The sequence below is a fragment of the Onychostruthus taczanowskii genome, unplaced genomic scaffold, assembly GCF_017590055.1.
Source record: "Onychostruthus taczanowskii isolate IOZ18803 unplaced genomic scaffold, ASM1759005v1 scaffold20, whole genome shotgun sequence".
In the NCBI taxonomy this organism is placed as follows: Eukaryota; Metazoa; Chordata; class Aves; order Passeriformes; family Passeridae; genus Onychostruthus; species Onychostruthus taczanowskii.
In genome coordinates, this window is record NW_024499240.1 from 7,413,478 (window position 1) to 7,438,845 (window position 25,368).

Below are 25,368 nucleotides of genomic sequence, written 5' to 3' on the forward strand. Positions count from 1 at the left end.
GATGCTAAAAGCTTGGATTCCCTTACCTACCCTTTGGTAGGTGATTTTCCCGTGAGTTATCCTCTCACAACACAACTGACAGCTCCACAGAACAGGGTAATTGGGGAGAATTACATTTGCAGAAAATGGTCTGTAATAATGTTGCTACTATGAGGTATATCTTGGTCTGTAAAATCTACTATAAAGTTTTTGAAGTTTTTTTTCCTTGGCCTTTGTGGATTTGTAATGGCCCTGTTGGCTTTGTATTAACCTTAACAGCCTAACAGTTGAGTCTTTTTACTCTTGTACTCCTTACTTTCCATTTTATTAACAAAGAGCAGGCTTTTAAAGAATAGACTAAGCTTTTCAGCAGTAAAAAAAGATAAGTTCAAGGCTTTCCCCATGCACCTTCCTTCAAAAGCTTGCTGCTGGGTCAAGCAACTGCATGCTTTGCCCATACTTCAGAGCAAGCCCTGGCTCCCAAGCGACCTGCTTCCAGTCTCAAGTCTACCCAGGTTGGTTTTAAAGTTAATCCTTCATCTTCATTAGCAATGGCATGACCATGGTGTAGCATATTGGTGGTACAGTAAAACACTCACATAATCACACACCTGTCTGTGCTGCATCTTCCTCCGAAACTCTGATGGAGTGAATTTTTACAGTCCTGCTGCAAAGAAGTCCCAGTAAAGGCTGTTACAGGCTGCAGTGAGGAAGAGACATTAAAACACAAGGGAAACAAACACAGGTTCTGTAATTACACTTTATTGCAACTCTGATGCTTTGTCTGCTCCTGGAAGACTCCTTTAGCTAAATTTGTTTCAGGCGTTTTTTTCCCTGTAACAATTAAAACACAATAAGCATGTGTAATTTTCTTATCATTTTATTGAAAAGGTACATTTAAAAAAATACACAGACATCTTACTATTACGGATTGCTGATAAAGATGCTCTAAAAGTTAATTATCTTTTTTGTTGTTTTCCTTTCTTCCACCTGTAGTCCCCATTATCATATAACAACTCCAGTCTGAGCACTGCATATTGATTCACCTTTATAAAAGGATTGGGGAGGTAAGAAGATAGGTGGGACATTACTTTAATATACTCAGTAAACAGAGAATATGGTCAATTATAAATATTTTATGTTCTGTACATTATTGCATTAGGGAGCCACAATGTTATGCAGCATCATTACAAAGGAAACGAGTTAGAAATTAAGAAAACAGGATATTTACGTACAAACACATGGATCCATTGTCTTCTTGAACAACGCATGTGAGCTGTGGCAATGTGCAATTGAAAAGCTTTTTTTCTCTTTAAACATTGCTTAGCAACACCAGTGAAGAAACAACAAAAATAAGTTAAATGAAAGTAGCAAACAAGCAGTAATCTTAACTCTATGTTATATGGCTTTCTATTCTTGATTTCTCTAAATAAAGTATGACACAAAAGAAATAATTAAAAGCTTCAGCATTGCATTGGTTTCAAACATTTGCACAGAAACTAAAAATATTAAAATCAGACATGGTACATCTGTAGTACTACACAAGATACACCAGTACTGGGGTCTAGGACAGCACACAATCCCTGTCAACAAGAGCACACGAAAATAATGGATGCAATTCTTTTTTGAGATGTTATCTGCAATCAAGCATTTGGTTCATCTCCCTTTTCCTTTTTTCCACTTTAGATTATACCCCATTGCTTTTCAGAGAAGTATTTACATAGGTGTGAGTGAGGAAGACCCTAGTTTTCAAGTCTGTCAGGAAAATATTTTATGTTCCTTGATTCCAAGGTGCATCATACAAATTGAAAAAAAAAAAAAATTAATAGATGGATGAATCTTTAATGGTACAAATTTTATGAGCAATTTAATTTGGAAGCAAATCACACTATTGTGATTAAAAAAATAGAGACAGAGAGAAGACAGAGTTGTCTAGACTCCAAAACGCAGTGCTGCCAGTGATGGATTTTATGATGTGCTTGGATGAGGTGTCATGCTGGATGGCATTGCAAAAGAGAAACATTTTAAAACCTCAACCCCTTTCCTGCTTTCCTTTGCCCTTTGTACTGGCCATAGTTATCTCTTTTCACATCAATAAATTAGTACGGTGCAAAGAGTATGGAGGCAGGCGTTGCCCGGATGGGCCCATGGGCTGGCCTGAGGAGGGCTGGCGGAATTGCTGGTGCCTGGAACAGGGATGCTGAGGGCCGGGGAGGGAGGGACAGAGCTGAGGAGACAGCTGCAGCTGCAGCAAGAGGAGATGACAGGAAAGCAGGTGCCAGCGGCTTAATCATGTCCTTCTGGAATGCGAGTTTTGCCTGGAATAAAACACACACACACAAGCAATGTAAATGAAGTTCTCCCAACAACCACTTTTGCACAAAGGAAAAAGTGAACCCTGGCACAGGGAACACTGTGGCTTCTCACAGAAACCTCCTACCAGCTGCTTAGAAATGTTACCTGCACTGTCCTCTTACTCCCAGGGCAATTAATGTAACCTAATCCTATATCTAAAGATAAAAAGATGTCCTGAGTTTAGAGAACATCTCACTGATGTTTAGAAAGAAGCAGAATTTGCAAGTGAGTAACTTTATATGAATTATAACTGTGTGCATGAAATATTAAAAACACCCTCATGATTAAGACTTCAATATAAAAAGTCAAATTTTCCATTTGCAAAAATGATTTGTAGAGAAGTAGATTGGACAAGATGGGAAGGTGGTATCAGGCCAGTCAGCTTTGCGCCTTCCAATGCAGACCTGCTCTTTTCAAAGTAGAAATATTATTTTAGATTGATGCCAAAAATAATTTTTTTTCTGAAATATATGTATGACCCTATATAGGATCTACAAGCATTGCTGGTGCTTGTGGTGAAACAGCCAATCAGAAATAGATATACTCAAATGTGGAAGCAAAAATACTCACGTTCTTCCTTTATAATTGGTGGTCTCTCCTTATGCAATAGATGATAAAATGATGTATTATACAAGTGAAGAATATTAGCATGGCCAGAACCCATCAAGTGGGGAGACTTAAAAGAAGCCTACAGCATTTTCATTTGCCTCTAAACAATTACAAAGACATATCAATATTTTAGCATTTACAAGCTTTTCACATGCTTTCTCTTACCTACACACATTTGCATCTGTTTCTTTTCAACCTGTGAACTGGTTTTTGTGCCATAGGTGGCAAGCACTTTTCTCTAATGAACAATGGCTGTGTCATGAGCAAATAAACATACAAACTGTGCTGTGCTAAAGCCAGCCTGAACTCTGGCTGCAGATGATCAGCAGGACCAGCGTGGGGGATTCCTGGAAATGCAGGTGGGTATGACAGGGATTAGCTAGTGGCACAGAGACAGGAGAGGTGTTTGACACCCAGTGACAGACATGGCCTGAACATTCAGGCAGTCAATTCTCCTGGACAGGTGATGGTTCTTTTGCACCAACTCATAGATCCACACAGCATCCTGGTTTGCTGTATGCAGAGAATGAGCACTAGTATTTTTATATCTTAAGAATATGTTTATATCTTAATTCCATGTATTTTTCCCTGACTGCATCCATTTAACTTAGAGTTATCTCAGGTGTGCAAAAAGACAGAGTATACCCATTGCTGCCTTCACAGAGAAGAGCCCTTGCCCAGCAGAGCCAATACTTTTCCAGGGGGCACATGGTTCATTCCCCATTCCACTGATTGTTCCCTTCTTTCTAGCAGTAAATAACACTTGCAGTGCTGTCTGCATGCCTTGGACCAGGCAGACAGAACACATAACTATCTTCAAATCTGATTCCTGTGCAGACTCAGCCTGCAGGGCAAGAGAGGCTGCAGAAGCATCAGGTCTGTCATGTTCCTGTCTCTTTGTGGTGGGAGTCCCCAAGGTCACAAATTCACACAGTGATGAGAAATAAAAATACTTACTGCTAAAATACTTGGGTTGCGCTGCAGTTTGTTGTAAGGACTGTATTTAGGTTTCATAGGCTTTCCTGCAACTCTGTCCTTATGCCTTCGGCTGGAAATGTGCTGAAATAAATATCCTCACATTTAATTAGCTCTTTAAACATTTCTCAGTTTTGAGTTTGAAAGTGATTTATCAACAGGATATGCCTAAGCCCCTGTTTGTAAGATAAAGTAGGTTCTTTATTGAGAGCAAGGATGAGTTTTGCTAAATTAAACATAACAATTTGGAGCATATCAAACAGAGAATCAGAAACTAATCAAATACAGCATATTTTGTGATTCAAGACAGGTTCTGCAAATTACTGATATTTTAGTTAGTATTTCCTTTTTCAACTTGAGGAGCTTTAAGCCAGGCAGAGCTGTAATCACTAGGTCACAGAGATACTCAGAAGTAAGAGGTAAATTTCCATCTTGCTGATACTGTTCAGTTGTGTAAACAATTCAATATTAGCTGAAGGAAGAACCAGTACCCAGGGATATGTCTTCACATGCATTTAAAATTATCTTAGAGCTAACTAAAAAACAGGGAATGAGAGGACACATTCACACAGCACAGCACCATCCAGTCAGAGATTCCCATTTGGGTACCAGAATCATTGCAATTGTATGGGCACAGCCCTGAACCCAGGGCTAATTGGCTCAGACAGAGAACAGCTCCATGGGCACACAACAGCCACACTGTTAATGCTAATGTTGTTCTACATAATTCACACATATCTACAGCGTTACCCTACTGGTGATTGTCCCAAAACAATAGATTTGAGTCATGTTTTCCTTCTCACATAGCATTAAACATTATTAGAACAGACTGAAAACAGCACTGAAAGATGAATTCAGGGAACCTTATCCCAGAATTTCTTATAGTTGGGAGAACAAGATTCAAATCCCTATCTTGAACCGCAGAAAACTTTTAAATGAGATCTGCTGTACCATTCATTGATACCCACACCTCCGCTTTTACAACTATCAAGCCCATTTTTCCCAACTAAAATAATAAGGTGAAGTTGACCTATGATGAAATATTTAGAAATAGTTGTGGGAAGACAGATAAGAAATACTAAGTTCATTCAATATTCACCAACACGTCTTCACACAGTCCTACACTGCACCTACAACATTGCAATGTAACTTCAACCAACAAAGAGCTCCAGAGACATGCAAGTTACCTGTTTAAGCTGAATTTCTGAATTAACATGGACATCACAGATTTCACAATGGAACGTCTTGTTCTGCAGTCCTGAGCCTTTGCTGCCATTCTGCACCTTCATTCGGGATCCAGGCCTAGGGTAAGACTTGATGGGACCAGCACCATTCCGAGCTTCAACCATGGTCTTGTGCTTGGAGCCTAATGGGCAAGGGGATGCAGGTGAGTTCATGATCCGCAGCACAAAACATTCCCTCAGCCTTGGGACTTTGTAACATTTATCTTCAAGACAGAATGGTTAAAGTCACCACAGACTGGGACTAATGATCCCTCTTGTTTCAGTCGGTGTAGTTCCTGCATCCTTGATCTAGAGGCAAGCCAGAAGGCTTTATGCAGAACAGGGAACAGCAGGCATGCTGGACCACACTGTTTGGGGCAGTGTGTGACTGGATGGCCAAAGGGTTTGCTGCTTATTCTTTTGCCAAATTCCATAGAGCCAGTCAACAGCAGAAAAGGGTAGCCAACACTGGGACAGGAACCACAGCAATCCCTCAAAACCTGCCTAGGAACAGTAATACTTCAATAAATATCCTCTGATTCAGTAAAAAAAGGCTGCTTTACCCATTTCAAGAATGGATTACAGCTGTAAAACCAGCTTCAATGGCTTGTTAACAAGCTTTACATCACCAGCACACCATACACAGACAGAGCACACTAGGGATTGCTGCTTGTGGTCCAAAAAAAGACACATAACAGATCTTCAGATCAGAAGATTCTATGACATCTAGGAAACCTAATGAGCCCACCCTAAAATTATAAAAAAATCAAATAACAAATAAATTACTCTAAGTTTTACCAGTAAATAGCAGACACTAATGATAATGAGATAAAACATGAAAGAGAGAAAACACTGGCACATTTTAGAAACCTTAAGTGTTGTAGAAACCACTATGATCTTACTGTGATCCTCAGTGTGAAGGTGTGAAGGGATGTGATTAGTTCACATGAACTTTAAGGATTTTGTCAACTAAAAATTTAGAGAGTACATGAAGAACAGTTAAAAAAAATAGGGAGTGCTTTAATAGAATATCAGAAACTACACAGGAACCTGCCATAAACAGGACCGGTGTTTTAACTTGCTATTGTAAGTTTTAATTAAAAGACACTTCAGTGAAGTGTGGCTACCACCCTGTAATACTGAATTTTAAAAATGTTAATACACAGCTGACTTGTACCATATGGATACTCACCTGTATTGTGGGCTTCTAGCTGTGACAGGGAATTCACAGCCACTTTGCATAATGAACAGTAAAGTAGTTTTTTGGCTTTTTCCTCTTCTGACTCAGTAACTGCGTTAGCAGCTCCGTTGGTGCTCTTGGAAGATGAGGCAGGTGCTGCAGGCACCACTCCAGGTTTGGGAAGAAAAGGATCCACTTCTGCATTGGACTGCTGACTCACACTGTTGGGTTTTTCATTCCCTTTATCTTCTAAAAGAAACAAAATACATATGTTGTTGTTTTATGCCACACATATAAAAAGCATACAGTAATAGTCCTGTGGGTTTAGTAAACATAACACAACAGGGGGCTAATTTATCTCATTTTATAGAAGAGAGCAGCATCCTTGAAACCTTGTAAAAAAGGCCTGCCATGAAATGTGTGTAATTTGACAAAAAGGGGTGATTGTCCTGTTTTCAAAGTTACCAGTGAATACCAATGGGCTCACCAAATTCATGCCAGCTGTTGTTGCTGTTGTGCTGCAGGCACGGCCAGTTGAAAGGAGCCCAAGCAATACCAAAGGAAGCCAGGGTTAAGGGCTGGACAGCACTCAGAAACAAGCAAGGCCTTGCACTGGGGATTAAAAAATATTTCTCAAAAGCAATACATTTGCCTTTGGAAGGGCTCAGCTTTCTCAGAGTCACTGGGAGGACAATGAAAGGCTCCAGCACTATCTTGACATACATCCCTCATTTCAGTTCCAGGAGTTATGGCACTACACATGAACACAGTTGCTAATATTTTTAGGTTTTTCCATGAACAACTCCCCATATTTTTGTGGATCAGGTGGCTTCTGTGTGCATTTAGTGCATTCCTTTGTCACTTCACAGCATGAGTCAATCACCTGTGCTCCTGTGGGGCAGGTAGGCAGGTATTACTTCCTTTTGCAGATGGCGATCAAAAAGCAAGAGATAAAATGTCCCAGCTGTGCCTACAGAGGAACTTTGTGCCAGAGCCAGTATTTAAATGCTCCCTGCTTAAATGCTGCCCCTCAAGGGCTCATTGCATTTGAAGCTGTTCAACTGCAGGCCTTGTGACCACAAGCCATATTAGCTGCCAGCAGTAAAACAAGCTCTGCCCAAAACTAGCACGGGATGGGAGGGGGGCAGTGCAGGGGTGCTGGTATAAGCAACCCCGATAAAACAGACATGAATAAGTGTCACTCTGAACAGCTGGAATCAAATTTCATCATCTAAGCAAGTACATCTACATAAAAGCAGCCTCCCCATGTGAAACTCATGGCTTAATTTGAAATAGAGCTGAACTGACTTGAAAAACTAGGCTTTATTTAGAACATTTATTTTTTAACATGGACCCTTGCACTTTATGTTTACAGCTACCAGACTCTGTCTTAACACACCTTTGTGTATCAGGCCAAGACTGTGCTACCAAGAACTCTGAAAACAGGATTGTACCCACTCAAGCAAACACTTGAAAGTGTGTATGAACTATGAATAGCCATCCTGAAACTAACCCCCACAGTTGTTGGCATATTTCCCAGAAGTGCATTGCAGTACATCAATTTTTTGATTATTATAAACCAGGAGAAAGAAAATTCTAATAAAAGAACTATTATTTAAAAAAAAAAAAAAAACAATAAAAATGCTTGGGAATTACACAATATGAACTGTATTAAACATTGAAAATAGTCCAGTACAAAGACTAAAATTATGACCAAATTAATGTTAAAACCAGATCCTGAAGGTATTTTTATTGACAAAGTATGACAAAAGAAACTGATGTTAAATTGTACTTCATAGGCTATTCAATTTTAAAGTCTCCATAGTAATAAGTCACATCTGCAAAAATCTAGAATACTTTATATGACTTATGAGTCTTCATAAAAATATAGTTTCAATAAATAGCATTTGCTAACATTCTAAATTAAAGAGTTTTCAATATGGAAAATTCTCAGAGGTGCTAACATCTACAAATGAAACACACTGAGCAGCTGTCATTTGCAAATTTACATTACTGAAAAATAGAATTGTTGTTGTTGTTGTTCTATTCAATATTATGTCAAACTGCACAAGGCATAACACCAGGATACATATGAACCAAAATGGAATAAAGGAAGGTTCCACAGTATTTTGCATCTCACGCCTTAAAGGAAAAATACACCTACATAACTGCAGGCTGCATGGTAACACATACCAACTACACTTCTAGTTTGGCTTTGGGGTTTTTTATGTTGTTTCCCATGTATTTTTTTTAATGTAAGCATAAAAATTTGGTGCTTTTGAAACACCACCTGGAGACAGAAATCATCACTCCTGTGCAACAAGCACAGTGCTTACCCTCCTGCCCACAGCCCCTGTCTGCACTGATCTCCCTCGAAACAAGAGGGAGCAGACTTTATTTGTTTTGCCATCAAGTGTCTGTGGGGTAAGATCCCAAGATACGGAAGAAGATCCATTTTACATGGGCCAGCAATTACCATCACAGAGTGATGGTTTTCCAATGCTGAATTTAACAGATGATTGAAAAAATTATAGATTTCATTTCCCACTTCTCCTCACTTAGCTGGTCAACAGCTGATGCAGTATGTTGATTTTTACAATACTCCCCATGTTTACAGTGTTTTCACTATTCATATTCGAACAATTCTAGAGTATACACACTAACAAGAAAACTTCTACAAAACCAGAGAGAAGTTACTAGCATGCAGCTGGGCTCAATTCTGCCAATATCACAGCTTTTGGAAAGAACCTCAGCTCACATAATAATTCCATCATTTGGAAAGCTTCCTGACACAAATAAGCTCTTCATCGATGGGGATGTATAAGGAGAGACATACACCCCTCTATGAATTAATGTTTCCTTCCACCATTCTAAATGTTTAATGCAGAACATCTTCAAAGATCATCATTGTAAGGTTATTATACAGTTGAACTCCCACAGAAAGTACACAGAGCTAAGTGTGTATTTGTCATTGCAGTCAGCCCAGAACTGCATTTTCCTGGCTTCTAAAATCAGAAAATTGCACTTCTCCAAATGGGCTTTTGATAACAGCTTACTGTTTCAATCCACATAATTCAAAACACCATTACTTACAGTTTTATGTTTGAGACAGAAATGCCAACTATTCAACAGTGCAAAGCACAGGAAATGCAAATTGCATGTCTATACAGAGCACAAAGACAACTACTCTCTTATTTGTACCTACAGCACAGAGCTAACAATATCTGCATGCAGGAATCAGAAAATGTAACTGTCAATGGCTGCATGCATACTCATACTTCCCAACTATCACCACCTTATAAAATAGATGTGACTTGTGAGATGCAGCTGTAGGATTACAGTCCTCTTGCTATTTCTGAAGGTATTATTCAGAATAGGCTCAGATTTGCTCTAAACTCCACCAGGCTCAAGACCAATAGAGCCAGGCAGAACCCAAATGAGCGCAGGAGAGGAGTGAGTCCATCCTGCCTGGACCATGGGCACACCAGGCTCTGCTGCACAGCTTAGCAGAGCACAGCTGGAAGCATGAGACCAGGGCAGTACCAGCCTACTGCCTGAAGGGAGTAGTTGTGATTCAGTCTGCATCAGGGTCAGGTGGAAATGCTCACACCAAAACTCAAGTGCAACAAATTAACTTAAAATCTAATTTGTACTGTTTCCCTATGTTCATTTTCCATGAAGAAAAGCCATATTTCATGTGTCTTAAATTCCAGAAAAATAAACTGATGATTCAGGTTCTTACTGAAGCCTGGATTTATTTTGAAATAGAGCCCAGGGAAAATAACTAAAGCAAGCTCATTAAGTATTGCTTTGGGCTTGGTAGTATCAATGCTTTTCTTACCCATTACATTGTTTTAATTCTGCTTTGAAGTTGTTTTCATATATTTCTGCTTGTTTGACTCATGCTTGTGTCAGCGGCATGTTAAAATTCAAGACTCATTTATCTGATCAGCACTGCCTCATTTTGAGTACCAAAGTCAGGACACTGCAGAGCAACACCTCACAGGTTCAAACCTACAGGTTTTACTGCTTCACATCTACAGCTGGAGTGACTCACTGACCTTGGCAGGTCATGCCACTCTCACTGCAGTTGCTGTGGCATAGAGAATAGGTCCTACCCATTAATGGCATTTATTTCTTTTTGAGTCAGTGATGCTTTGGTGCACATTAGAAAGAAGGTTTATATGGACTTTATGATGAAATCACACATGCTATTTTCAACAACAACAAAGAGTAACTTAATATTCAGATCCTTAATTCAGAATTTACATTCTTGATAAAAATAAAACCAATGTGAATTTAAAATTCATGTATAGATTTAGAAATCTGATAAAGTTTTTCAGTATCAAAATATTCATTGCTACTTACACCCCTCACCATGCCTACCTGCCCAGTTTTTATCACTGATGATACATAAAACATCTTTACAATAACGCTCTGTTCCACAAGAGATAGTTCAAACAGCAGTTAGAATTAAAACACCCAAGGCACTGATGGTATGTGATACACTTGCAAGAACCCTTTCCAATACATATGCTAAAAAGCTTTCCGATATGAAGTTCTGCTACGATCCTAATAACTCTTACAAAACTGTCACATTTTCCAACTGTCAAATTTTCTGCTGTATGTAATAAATAAACAAATTCACTCTTGCTTTGACAGTAACAGAACAATGTTTCATTTACTGAAAATACATGTTTTGTGTGTGCTTGCATGTAATAAAAAAGTTTAACTTTGCACTTGCCTGCTTCTCTTCTCCACCAGAAACTGGGACAATTGCACACAGCCTGTGCTGAAGGCTGGGCACAGAGAGGGAAGGATCCTGGGACTGAGAACAGCTGCCCAGCACTGACTGTGATGCAGTTGGCTCTCCACTGGGAACAGACCATGCCCTGCTTACAGCCAGCCACTGCCCAGCTTCAGCTTCACACCTTCCCTTGTGCCACGTCCTTCACTGCATCCCCCAGCTCCAGGCACTGAACAGCAGCTGTGCACAAAGTACTGACAGCAAAAGGGGAGCACAGCCACTGCAAAGTGGCCACTGCTGCTCTACAACCCTGCACTGAAGTTCTTTTGTGAGGTTCACTCATTTGCCATCCTAGGCACAGAAATCTGTTTTTATATTTCTTGTTTTTATATTTCTTGTTTTTATATAGATTTTATATATTTTATTATATATTTATATAATGATTTTATATTTCCTGCTTGCACAATAGTGCACATTGCCAAGTTAGAAGAGATCATACTGAAAAATAACTTTTGGCAGTAAAATGTTTATTATTCTCCATTGTAAAGTTAAGAAAAGAGTAAAAACATATGCCTCTTTTCTTCTTGAAAAACATGAAGGAAAGAGCCACACAAAATCCAGTGCAATTTCCAGCCTAAACCAGTCACATTTTTTTTGCTGTGTAACTCAGTCACTGCATGGTTATCAGGGCCATACAGCCAGTGAGCACAACTGATGCACAGTTAGGGGCAAAGCCTTTGGTTCAATCAGCCTTGTTTATGGTGATGGCTTGCAATATCACATCACTGCTGAAAGAACAAACTTTTAAAAAAAGGACTGCTTGGTGATCCTGTACATTTTCATCTGATTTCTGGCTATGTCACTTCCTATGGTAACTAAAATCAAAAGTGATTTCTGAAAGCAAATGTTAATTTTATATTTCTGGGATACTGAAAGTGTGGTGCAAAGATTGGCTTGTGATAATCTTGAGTTCACATCAGTTGTGCTACAGGGAGCTGGTATTAGTTTGAAGCGTTGATTTTGGAGACTAAGAGAGAGTTTGAGGGAAAGAAAACTTATCTCCCATACTGGAAAATCTGCACTGAGCAAAACAGATTATCAGGTCTCCCTGTAATTTCAACAGCTCCATATATGCCTGTGAATATTGGGCTGCATTAAACAGCTTTTGAAGTATACAGCGATTACAGAAAGGGAAAAGGAAATCCATGACATGGTCAGAGTATTAAGCATTCTTGCCCCAAACAACTGCATAGAAAAGGTAAAATCAGTTGCATTAATTACACTAGTAGACAATCCAAGAAATTTGCTGAAAAGCTTATCAGTACAGCTATATTAGCATCCATAAGCAAAAAGTAAAAATTTTTCTGTTGAAAACTAAAATTCTTAGTTTAAATTTGACATGTTAAATGCTTGGCACATGTGAAATAAATCAAAAAAGTGAAAAATTTAATGACATTTTCCCCCACTTTACTAAGTATTTCCACTGACATACTAAAAGAGAGGTGAGTTACTCAATAGTCACCAGCTGACCTCTCTGTTCTAAGCTGTCTGCACACAGAAGTTGTTCCCCAGAAAAAATGCTCAGTTTAAGGGCAGAGATGACCATTGAAGACAGGTGTGAAACCACAGGGAGACATGACAACCAGTCACTGACACAGGAACCATTGTGGCAGTCAAACTTCTCACGAGCATTTTCCTGTTTTTCAGTCCATCATAGCAAAATAAAAATTTTTAAAGGTGAGAATGAAAGAAGTAAGTTTAGCAGCTGATTACAGGGAACTCTTCACAAATAGGTCCAGACAAAGCAGAAAACTGTATCAGAAGCTGGTTTCAAATGGCTTTGTGTGGCAGGTGCAAGACAACATTTGCAAGTGTATTACAAAAACATACAAAGGTATGGAGAGCTTTGACAGTGAAGGACATAAATCTGGAGAGAGAAAAATCAATACCACAGAAATATTATAGCAAAATTTGCAGCGTTTAAACCAAAAACCATTAAAGTAGAGAGATCACAAAGAGATAACAAGCCTGGCTGAATGTAATTAAGGGAGATGTTAAGAAACAACAACAAAATATAATCAAGGTAAGGAAAACTGATTTAGTCACACTGTGCTTGTAGGACTGCCTAACCAAACATCAGGATCTACCCTGGAACACAGTCTTGGGAAAAGAACAAGAACACCCCCAAATAATTATACTAGAAACAAGAGCTGCTGTACATTTCCCTGGCCTGAAATAAGATTTGAAGGGAGGAGATCATCAGTGGCTGAATTACCAGGATGAAAAGAAGCACCTCTTTCAGTGTATTAGCAGAAAAGTTATTGAATAGAAAGTCAGACAATAGCTCCAGTAAGAAAAGCAGGTTTCAAAACACTGTACTTCACAGAAAGCATTTTCTTCTGGTTCACAGTGCTATAGAGGAATAAAGTACACACACACAAAATTAATTGTTTCTTATGATGGAGTATTATATTGTCTATTGTCTTTATGGCATATATTTGAGTAATATATGCCATAAAGACAATAGCAGGACAGCAATTAAGTTACTAGTAGTCACAGCCTTTACAGATTTGTAAGTACTCTGTTCCTGCATCTCAGCACCACCCACAAAACCTCCCAACAAAACAAACAACAAAGAGTATTAGATTATTTCTTCACACTCATTAAGATGGAGTTAGCAAACTTGGATAAGGTATTTCAAAATATTTTTTGTTCTATCTGCACATTTGCTGAATAATGAGACTCTAATGGCAGTCAGACAAAATACCTACTTTCTCACCAGTTGTGCAGTCTACTGAGAAATGAGGCTGAAAAACCCGTAGGGCTCTGTTCTAGAAAAATTCCACTGCAAACCTACATGCAAATCAGACAGCACAGTGTATCTCTTAACCCTTTGATTGCTTTTTGTTTTTGTAAAATATTTTCTTGTACTTCAGACATGTATGAAAAAGAGCTAAGTTTTACATAATGAAATCAATCAGTCTGACACATGCTGAAGAGAACAAATTTTGTCTCTATAAAATATGAGGAAAAAATAGAAGTTATAAAGATAAAGCTTTTCCTCTCAAACACAAGTGTGCCCTCAAATAAGCTGCAACATATTTTCTCAAGACACTGAAGGTACATCAGGAAATGTCTAGATGTCTGTGCAGTATTATGTGAACTTGGTAGCTAGAATGATTATTTGATAAACTGCATCAGTACACTCCAACAGGCTGAACCCAACTATCTTTTTTTACTTCAGAAGTATCACTTGCATGGGTATGTTACAGCAGTGATGCTGACAATTTTTTAGATACATTATTTCTGATCTGGCATACCAAAGGCTCTCACAAGGGAACCTGCATTTTCTTCCGAGTATGAAAATATTTGCGCTGATCTGAATAAAGATGTAATGTTAAAAGAAGTTTCCTCTCGCAATTTTGGTTGGGTTTAATTTTTATGAAAGTGGACTGATGAGAATTATAAAATATTCAGAAGTACATGTAGCTCTGCAAGTGTAAAACCTTGCCCTGCAAAATCTATTCCTGTACCTATTTGTACACCTTCCTGAACTGAAAGTTCCTGCTGCTTTAATTACTGGGTTGTCAGAGGTGATCCTGCTGTATTGCCTATGATTTTTAATCAATTATTTACACATTTGGAGATTCTTAGGGAATTGGTTTATGTTGGCTGGCCAGTGTCTGTTTTACAAGACAAGATCAAGAAAAATCTGTATGCACTCACCAGCAGGGGAAGGGGGAAAAAACTATGTTGGCATCCAAAACACAGAGTAAAATAACTGCAATACTATTATATATCAACAAAGGGCATTTCAAAAGCCTCTTTTTTAATACTTCAACACAATGCAATTTCTCAGTGCAAAAGCTACAGGAATAAGAAGGGTTGATTTTGTACTGTTAGTCAAAATGCAGGTGTGTATGTAATACTTCTGTAGAAAACAAACTTTGAACACTCACTTAAGGCCATTTGCATTGTGCCTCTATGCCACCTGCTGATCTTTAATGATATTTTACAGAATTGTATCAGACTTCTCTTTTCCTAATTTGTAAAAAAGGTTATTACAATTCCCAGCTTCCTCCTCCTCTAGTTTTTAGACCTGTTACTTCTGGAGAAAATCAGCTTGTGTACAAACACAAATACAGAGCAATTTCCTAGTGTACAATATCTGTGTATTTCTCAGTGACATGTTGACAGGTTGGGAAAACTATCACTAGAAGTTTATTCATAAAAATCAGAAATATCAATAGCACTACAGTGCTGGCAACTGAAAACAAGGTGGATCTAAAACACAGCCAGCAAGTGTGAATGCTAATTTAAAGAGTATCCATAAACTGAGATCATCCAAAAACTCAGTCTTCCAGGGTTCTGTTGCTTTATAGCCAGGCATATTTACTTTCATCTTTTCTGAGCTATGCCAGTCTGCTTGGGCTGGAATAGGAAAATTTGTGAGTTGGAAAATTTTAATGCAGTGTGAGTAGAGCTTGAAATACAGTATAGATTTGCTATTACCAAATATATGGGTGAAAGCAAATGTTTTTGCTAGCTATAAATTTATCTTTTTCTGACACCAGACATCTATTATTTTGAAAGTATTTTACACTCCCATTCCAAATGCTGCTACATCTATTTCTGATGTCCTGGAATGTAAACTTATAGTATTGCACTGTCTTTTAAACTTTTTAATAATGTAGAAATGCTTAGAAAAATAGCTTCCAAAGATTATAAAAAACATACAGTATTTTACCCAGAGATCCTTCACTTCTGCTTAGTCTCAGTTCATCATCTCAGCTGTAAAATAACATTGGCTCCACCATTTATGAATCTGAAATAGATTACTAGAAACATATTTCACTTGCTGCTTGTGCAAAACAAAAATTTTAAAACTCTATGCTCAAATGCTGAAGTGCTTTAGAACTTAATATGAAATTTATGGGCATCTAAATAAAAGAATCAAGGAGAACTGACACACTCTGCAAGTAAATTCTCATGGGCCTGTGTCTGAACTACTCGGTACTTGCCCAGGCAGAACTGCAGTTACATTCAGCTATGAAACACTCATCTCCATTTCAGTTAAATGACATCTGTAATTGTGCATTCTCGCCCACTCCTGCATGCATGACTGTGAGCATTCAGTCATGCCCTCAAGATTTGACAAATAAATTGCATTTCAGATATAACTTGTCTAACCAACACTCTCCTTGAAAACAAGTAATAAGGAAATAATGAGTAGCCTAATGTTTGCATAAATAATTTTTCTACTACAGGGAATGAAGTATATTTCCCCCTTCAACACTGAAACAGCATTGGTCCTGATTCATTCTTTTATATTTGGACATGACATTCATTCAAGGGCTCAGAGAAAAGGAGAAAACTTAAAATTTGCAGCTTCAACACAGCCTTGAACTTCACACAACTGAACACAGAAAAAACTTTATTCAACTACCAATTGTATGAATAACCACCAGAGTCCTGTTATTTATTCTCTGGTACCAGTGAAAAATACATATCTGGTATCAGAAGAACTACCTTATTTCCTTAGGAATATGTTGCTTCAGTAATTGTTGTGAAAGTATTAAATACAATTGAAATTATTTCTCCCAGGGTTGTTAAAAAACCCAACAGAACCAGCAGGTATCTTTTTATCAAGTTATATTGTTATTTCATACTCACCTTACTGTCATTCCCTTATCACCATCATCCTATTAAAAACATGCTTTTGGGATATTCAATTGGCAATTCTATATTTAATCATTAACAGAAGAAACAAGACAAACAGGTGCTGATTTCACAGTATAAATAAGGTGCTGAAAGATTCAATGTATATGAGAGGATTCTTTAAATGACCACATACATTTAGCTAAAAAAAAAAATCCCAGAAGCTGATAGCATCCCTGGCCCTGCTCCCATAGTCCAGCAACACTAGTAGAGTCAATTTTACTGGACGAAATGCCTATCTCTACTTCTCAAAGAAAGAAAAGCTTTGTACCATTTTAAGAATGCTGGTAAAAAATGCTTTGAAATCCATGTTTTTAGAACTTGAGTAAGTAGAATCACTAGAGGTATTTAGTTTTAATGATACAGGACATGAGTGCTCAGGCACAGAGCAGAACATTCAAAAGAGTCTTATTTCATCTTACAATATATTTTTGACCCAAAGCTTATGCTTATTTTACAGCAGGAAAAGCAAAACCTTATCATTCCTTCCAAGGAAAACCCTGGTTGCATATATTTCTGATTGCTACAATAACTGAAGAGAGAAAATGGCCTTTTCCAGTTTGAACAAGAATTGCAACAGCTCATCAATGTACATGTGTCAGCTGCAGAGCTTGTTTTTCAGTTAATGGCACCTATAATCAGTTTTCTGTGGAGGTGCAGAATTTGAAATGTGCTAGCATTACAGACAGACCAAAGATTTCCCAGGAGCTCCCAGGAGCTTATCAACAGCAAAATACACAGTCTGACTAGTTTTCCATTCAGATTTAGACACACATAGGAAGATGAGGTTTGAATATCCACTTTTGAAAAGTATGAACAGCAAGGCTGGCAGGGAAGAAAATGTTTAAAGATCCCAACCTATTATAATGATTTCCTGTTCACAGACTTTGACTTGCTAATTTTTCTTTTGGCTCGCCTTTCATCCTAAGAGCACAAACCAAACTGCAACTTCCTGAAAGAGCTGCTGAAACTACCTGCCAGAAAGCTATTTATTATTAAATGAAATACTGGCATTGCGTGTGCCATGGATGTAAGTACACATATGGTACTTATGAAAGTGTAACTGTGATGACTTTATGAGCATTTCTTAATAATATTTTAAATTATCAATTGTAAAAACACTGTAGTCAAGCAGAGAATTCTATACTGTACTATTACCTCTGTTTCGGGGGTAGAGATTCAACAGATGGCAATGTAGAAGGATCTTCAAATGGCTGAATGAAAACGGAACAAAGCTTACCTCAGAGTAAATGGAAAAATGCCCTTGAAATGACTCTCCTTGGTGGCTGAATCAGACTGAATTTACTACTTAACTGACCGTAAACTAATACCTTCATCTAACAGGAATATCTTGTGCTTAGCAGGCACTATCTGAATCCACATAAACACAGATGCATGGTTATTTTATGGAGTATAGCTTCAGCAGAGCTCTTTATGTCAGCATAAATGTGAAGAACTGATGAGACTCATCAGTACCTTTTGAAGGAGGCCAGACATAAGCACCAGCATCTTTGAAGGGCATAAGGCAGAACCTGTAAATAGGGCACAGTGACACACTGGAAGACAGCAAGCCAAACACATCCTTGTCCTGTTCCTCTCTTAGAGCCTCTCCCTATCCCTGCCCCACCATCAAAAACCAACTTTGTCACAATCTGTTTGGAGGTTTAGAGGACTTTGGTACATTACACGAAATTACAAGAATAATTAGAAACACTGTGGCTTTGAGGTTCTTATAATGGCATCTGTGTAACAACTTCACTTGAATTTCCCAGGACAGATACACCACAGTTCAGGTGGGGAGGCTCCTGGATAATTCTAAAGGATCAGATAGGAAACAGTTTCTTTGAGCTATGTAAACAAGCCACTCCTTTAAAATGCATGCAAAGCAAAGGGACAAATGGAAACAAGTGTTAAGGTGAAAAGGGATTTTGCTAGGAGATCTGGTATCATTTTTTGTGTTAGTCCAAGTAAAGAGTTGCATATGTAAAGATTTAGAATTTGAGCCCTGGCACAAAGATTTTTAAAACAAGCAATGAGTGCTTTGACAATGTGATCTCATTAGACAATGAGATCACATAACAAACAAAGTTAGAGTAAGGGAGCGTCCTGATGGTGGACTTGTGAAATACAAACTGAGCCCTCCATTGGGACATTTCACCTCATTGGTAGTTGATGAATACACAGCACAGGCAATGGGGACACTGGAAAAATTTAACCCATCATAAGCTTCCTGAGTAAATGTGATTCAACATGTTGCACACTACTTTAGGAATAAAAGCAGTCAGTTTTGTTGTGAAAGCATTCCACAGACAGCATTTGATGAACTAAAACTCACATGCAAGACCACAAGGTCAACTTTTAGACCTCGAGGTCAACTTTTCTAAATCTGATATAGCTTGGAGCTGCCAATCCTGTCTAATGGGACAACTAATTACCATATTCCTGCCTACTGAACAAAATGGGGTTTCATAGAGCATCCAAAGGATTTATCCCTACCTACTAATTCCCAAGTAACAGAGTCTTCTGCTCTTCTGCAATGAAGATTGAACCTGAAATACCCAAACCTATCATTTCACAAACAGGCATAAAGCCAATAGAACATACAGAGAATGATCAAAGGCCAAACATTATTATCTTTTATAATCTGAAATATGATTTTGACTCTTGAGTAGTTTAAAACAGTTGTATTTACTTTCCAATTTTCATATCAAAGCAAAATGCAAAGAAGTTGATACCACATCATTTGTATGCTTCATTTTGAACTATTTATTTTGATTTAGAAGTAGGATCAAAGAATTCCTCTTTGCTTGATAAGTAAACAGTGACATTTCAATCCAGTAATTATCATATGCATTCCTGAAGGATTCATCACTGTAAGCATCTAGAATATGCTGACCTGGGGTCACAGACACCATCTTCTATTGCATTCTTAGAGCTACATTTAAACCACACTTCAAATATTTTAAATTATGTTGTGTACTGGTTATTACCCCTGCCCTTTCCTAAAGCAATGCCATACACCTCTATATCCTTCTGTGTAGCCATCTTGGAAACCCTGGGCTTCCACTGGGAGGGAAGGAAATCTTACTCTATACTGTGTTTGCATGGCTAGGATTTGGTAGTGGGAGGGCTACAGAGGTGGATTCTGTGAGAAGCTCTCAGAAGTTTCCCTTATGTTTGACAGAACTTTACTCATGAGCTTTTTGTTATATTTCCTCTCCCCTGCTCAGCTGAGGGTGGGAGTGATAGAATGGTTTTGGTGGGCACCTGGCATCCAGCCAGGATCGACCCACCCCAGCAGGAGCGTAGAATGGTTTTCGTGGGCACCTGGCATCCAGCCAGGATCGACCCACCCCAGCAGGAGCAGCTCCCAGTGCTATTAACACAGCTCTTCTGTAACCACATCTCAAAGCAGCTATGAAAAAAGCTTGCAGGGTCACAGTAGTGATTTTCTAGCATATAAAACTGTTATATTGCCATTACTGGACTTTTCCTGTGTGGTTTGAGAAACTGTGGGAGATAGGTTATGGATATATCCCCTATGGCCACCTCCAATCTGCAAATACCAGTCAGGACAAGCAGAGATGGCCCAGCTATAGTAAGAGCTTTGTCACACAATCTGTGACTTTTTTCCCATCTGCAGAATGAATGGGGCAGGAAGGTGGTATTTACAAGTACTAATAAATAAGTTTTCTGAACAGCAAGGAGTTGTGAGCTTAGACAATGAGACCACATAAACAGAGTGCAAACTTGTTGAGTTAAACCCATTGATATCCACTTAGGGTGCAACCACCTGCACCATTCCTGCAATATGGCTTTATCATTAAATGTTTGCTGATGATCAATTTACAAATGCCATTTCCAAGTCACACTGTACTATTAACAATAGCAGGGAAGACCTCTCTCTCACAATGTCATGCTCAGATCACAGTCACACTTTTCCATTTGGCTGAGGCCACTTTTGCCTACAGGAGCCCACGTTCTTCTGGAAATATCCCAAAAAACCTTGAAGATTAATTTAACTTTTTTATCTCTACCACCAGCCACATTTCTCAAGCTGAAAGGATCAACTGAAGAGAGACCACTGCATCATACATTTTGAAAAATAAGGGCTGGATGAATTTGTGTTTTGCCTTTGATAGATTCATCACTAGATCAGCTAACAGTGAAATAATTTTTCCTATTAGTACTATAGTGGTGACATCTGACAAGTGTTTTGGGCTTCATGCTACATGACTCAAAGAACACATGGCTCTGTAGCAAACTTAACCTGATATTTTAGTTCAATATTTAAAAACTGTTCTGTCTGGAGAGCTCCAAGTCATTCATCATTATCTCCTTCAAAATTACAGCACATCAGAATGAGTGTTACTCATGCCTATTGTGCCCCTTCATTAGCAGACCTAGGTAAGACAATAATTGCAGATTATCAGTTTACTGTAATGCTCCCTGCACTTTCTGCACTAATACCTGTGGAACTACAGCAGATAAAAAAAAAGATCACAAGAACTTTTAAAAGCCTTCTCCACTGAGCTTTTCTTTCTACTCTTCCATACACTAGAAAAGGACACCAGAAATTATTTACTACTTGATGAACCTGTCTTAGGAACTCTCCAAAGTACAACGGCTAAACAACAGCTTCCCAAGTGGTGGAATTTAATTCTCTTCCTTGATTTCATTTAGTTTATCTACTTCTAAAGCAATTTTTTCAGACCTACAGTACACATACACACTTTCAACTGTCCCATACTGAATGCTGAGTCTCCAGCCATTCAGGAGGTTAAGCAAAACATGTGGCCGCATCTTTCAAGACAGAGCACAAGTCAAGACTTCTCTTCTACCTAGGTGCCAATTTTCATAAAATTTATAGGATTTATAGCATTAAAATCTCTACATCCCTTTTTTTTTTTTTTTTTGCACACTAGGCAATATAGTCAAAATTGTGAAGAGGCAGTCAGAAAAGAACAAATATAGGAATAGATTATATGACCATAAGTCTCATTTCCTCTGAAAATCAGGATAAAAAAAGAACACACATACACACATGAACTGAAATTCTTAGTATTAAGAGATACTAAGGAAAGTTTTGTAAGGAAAATGAAAATATTCTAAAAAGTTAATATCTAGTGCTAGCAGATTTCTCAGACAATGAAAGCTGTCTTAAAATATTCAGAAAAAATGGCATAAGTAAATTTTTTGCTCCAAAGCAAAAAAACCAACCAAACAAAAAAACCCACAAAACAAAACAAAGCCCACCAACCCAAAAAACCCAACCCACCCCCCTCAAGAAAAAAGTCTGAAACACTACCCAATTAGTGATTAGCAACTTAATGACTGCTTTAGTTTAGTTTTTTACATTAAGGAGATAAACACATGTCAAAGAATAGGTGGGCAATAATATCTGTAAGGGAAACTGTAGCTGAACAAAACTATGGCTTGTTCCAAGTCTGATAAAACCCCTGATCTTCAAGTTGTTCCCCATCTCTGTAATGATCTTTTCATACAAATACTGAAAAATTGCTTCAAGTTCAGGTTTTTTCCTCCCAAACAGCCTATCCTCAGCCTCCTGTACAGCAGTAAGAGGCTGTGAGGAGCCTACTCTCCACAGAGAATCCCACTGTTCTCCTGATGGGAAGAAAGTGTTCAACTAAATTGCCAGTGGGATTTATTTTTAATGTAGAAACAGTTGCAGTGGTGTAATCCAAAAGACACAGATGGTAATCTAATTTGTACAGAGTAATTAATAGCATAACAACACACTGTCAAAACAGGGTGATAAAAAAAAAAAAAAACCAAAACAAGAGCAGGTTTCCCTTTTGACTGGTTGTATTATCAAAAACTGAATGTAGATTTTAGATACATTGCAGAGGAAAGAAAAGATTTAATTCAATTCAGACCTGATAGTCTGAAATAGGCAAAGGAAACACAAAACAGCTCCAGACGGTTTCTGGAAGAAAAAGATGGAGTGTGAAAAGGATGATGAAACTTTTGCTATATGGACCTCAACGTTTGGCATTGGAGAGGGAGGTCATTATAAAATTATGTTACCACAGATGAATTAACATGTTAAGTTCTCTAAAGTCTTTATATTTTACTTTGGCTTTTGTCTGACTTCTCACCATGTACACCTGGAGCAGTAACCTACCTTAAACAAAGCTGTTTTCAATATTTCAGACAGCAAAATATTTACTAAATATTTTAAATCTTTCTGTTCAATAGCCTACCTTATATTTAGATCAATGTTAAAGTGCTACTGTTTTATAGCAGCATGTCTTGTTTACCTGAAGATGCTACTTGAACTCAGCTCATCTCTCTCAAAACTAAAATGTAATTTGCTAGGAAAATCAACCCAAAATTTGGCACCCACTGTCATTGTTAAGGACCCACAGATAGTTTTGAAGCTGCTGTAAAAACAGCAGGATGACACTGATACTTTTTTTGAGTTGGATTTTTTATGCACATGTCAAAAAATTGTTATTCACCTCATGGCACCTGAGTCAAGATCAGCTCTGGTGAAGAGGATAATAAATGACTCCCTAGGCAGAAGCAAATTTATCAGCAGTAGTCTACAGGACTGACAGCTGGGTAATCCACAGTAGGGGCCTTCTCTTGAATAACACTGTCAGCAAGTTCATGAAAGTCTCCTGTTTCATTCAGTAATACAACACTGACAGAGCAGAAACTCAAGCAATTCTACTGCTGTTAGTGTTGCTGAACTTCCTCAGATTACTCATCTGGAGGGTTACAAAAAAAAAAAAAAAAAAAAAAAAAAAAGGTGATGTTGAGGTACTAACGAGCTGTGAAAGTCAGGAAATATCCGGGCCACAAGACTTCACATTTCTGTAGGTGTGTTTTCCTATTAGAGCAAGATTGTCTTATTCAGAAAGGAAAAATTTCTTACAAAGGTTTCTTGTGCTTCAGCTAAATATGTAACCTCAGAATTCATCCTGCACCCACATCCATCCACTATTGCCATAAGAACATCCAGACTTTTTAATAGTAAATTTCATAGGTTTTAAAAAAATACACTAACTTTCAGGGACATCAGTTGTTTCACAGACATGAAACAGCAATTTGAGAGCACAAAAAACCAAATCTATTCTGTACAAGAAAGCACAGTAAATAGTTTAGAAAAGACAAGTCATGGATCGCTATCATGCAACCAAATTCCCTCATACAAACACACAAAAAAAAGGAGAAAGTAAAGGATGTATAGAACAAAAAAGTTTTCATTGACCTGATTTGTCAGAGATGCTGGCTGTGACTGGCGTGGTGGAGCAGCCCGTGTTAACCTTTGCGCTGTCCTTGGAAGAACCAGCTTTGGGTTTGTTTTTCGTTGCCTCTAGTGCTTTGACCTTCTTGGCATGTTTACTTCCTTTGTAGTGGGCCTCGGCCTGGCTCTACAAAGGAGAACAAATCAGGCTCACTTTTTTTTGCACTTGTATATAATACAATGGATGGCAAGGCAGAAAAGTGACACTTTCAATAGTAGGCACCATATTATTCCACCTAAAAAAATTTAGTAGCTTTATACTAACACTTTTCATGGATGTGACTTCTTATATATTCAAATGACAGGATTTTAATGAATATTACATATTTTCAGTAACTTGGAAAAAGAGGTTTCGAGATCACATAAAGCTCTGTCACTCCTAATGTAATTCTTTACTTCTGTGGTGCTTAAAGATTTAAAGGACTATACAAACGTAAACACATCCAATTCAGAAAGATGCTCTCAATTTTTATGTGGTGTTTCCGAGTCTTTATTACTTGCAGTTAGAAAGATGTATTGTGTTGAAACATGATTAAATAATCCATTTTTCCTTTGTTTGATCTAATACAGATGTCATAAAATACTTAAACCTTCATACTAACAGCAACTGAGACAATTGAAAAAATATTACTTGACTATTAGATAAAAAAATATGGGTTAAAATGAGGAAACACCATACATGTAAACTTCAGTAGACCCAAGTACAACATAAAAAACTAAATATTTGCCAGTCTTGATTGCTTCATAAATTGCCTTGAATATTATTTTTTAAATACTAAGAAAATTGGAATCTGAAGGACAGGGAGAAGAGGAGCTTTTAAAAATAATTATTTATTTTGTCTTAATCTGCCCAAACAGAACAGTATAAATACGTACTGAAAAGTTTACTTCACTTTTGCCTTAAAACTGTCCTCAGAAACTAGGTCAGTGTTTTTGAAGTAGCACAGCTAAAGCTAGACACAAACACCTGCCCATTTTTTGCAGTGATATTTAGTCCCCTTCATTGTTCCTGACTCTATATAATCAGATGCCTTGAGAAATCAGGCCACTTTGTTAGAAGCAAAACTAAGGAACTACATACTTAATACAAACTCCAAAGCTTGGAAATTTCAGCTAATGAATTTAAGTGTTTTTCTTGACTTCTTAATAAATTAATTTACAAAATAATGGGCAAGAAAGAAGTCCTATCCAAACCAGTGTGTTTTCATGACATTGTACTATTCAGAAATAGCTTTGCATTATTAATATTTCTAAACACAATTTTAAACCATCATTTCAGGCATACCACTAGGTGCCTCTATTGAAGGTT

General features: G+C 37.9%; 1 protein-coding gene across 4 annotated transcripts in view; it reads right to left on the reverse strand.

The window, feature by feature from the left end:
• Nucleotides 1–844: 844 nt before the first annotated feature.
• ZNF385B (zinc finger protein 385B) overlaps nucleotides 845–25,368 on the reverse strand; it is a 156,856-nt gene continuing 132,332 nt past the window's right edge. For all 4 annotated transcript variants that reach the window (XM_041403370.1, XM_041403369.1, XM_041403373.1 and 1 more), the window contains 5 exons: nucleotides 24,024–24,186; nucleotides 6,334–6,570; nucleotides 5,106–5,284; nucleotides 3,901–4,002; nucleotides 845–2,297 (listed from right to left, as the gene is read on the reverse strand). In XM_041403370.1, coding sequence (XP_041259304.1) covers nucleotides 2,079–2,297; nucleotides 3,901–4,002; nucleotides 5,106–5,284; nucleotides 6,334–6,570; nucleotides 24,024–24,186 — 900 coding nt within the window. In that variant the 3' untranslated portion in view covers nucleotides 845–2,078. The remainder of the gene's footprint in view (nucleotides 2,298–3,900; nucleotides 4,003–5,105; nucleotides 5,285–6,333; nucleotides 6,571–24,023; nucleotides 24,187–25,368) is intronic.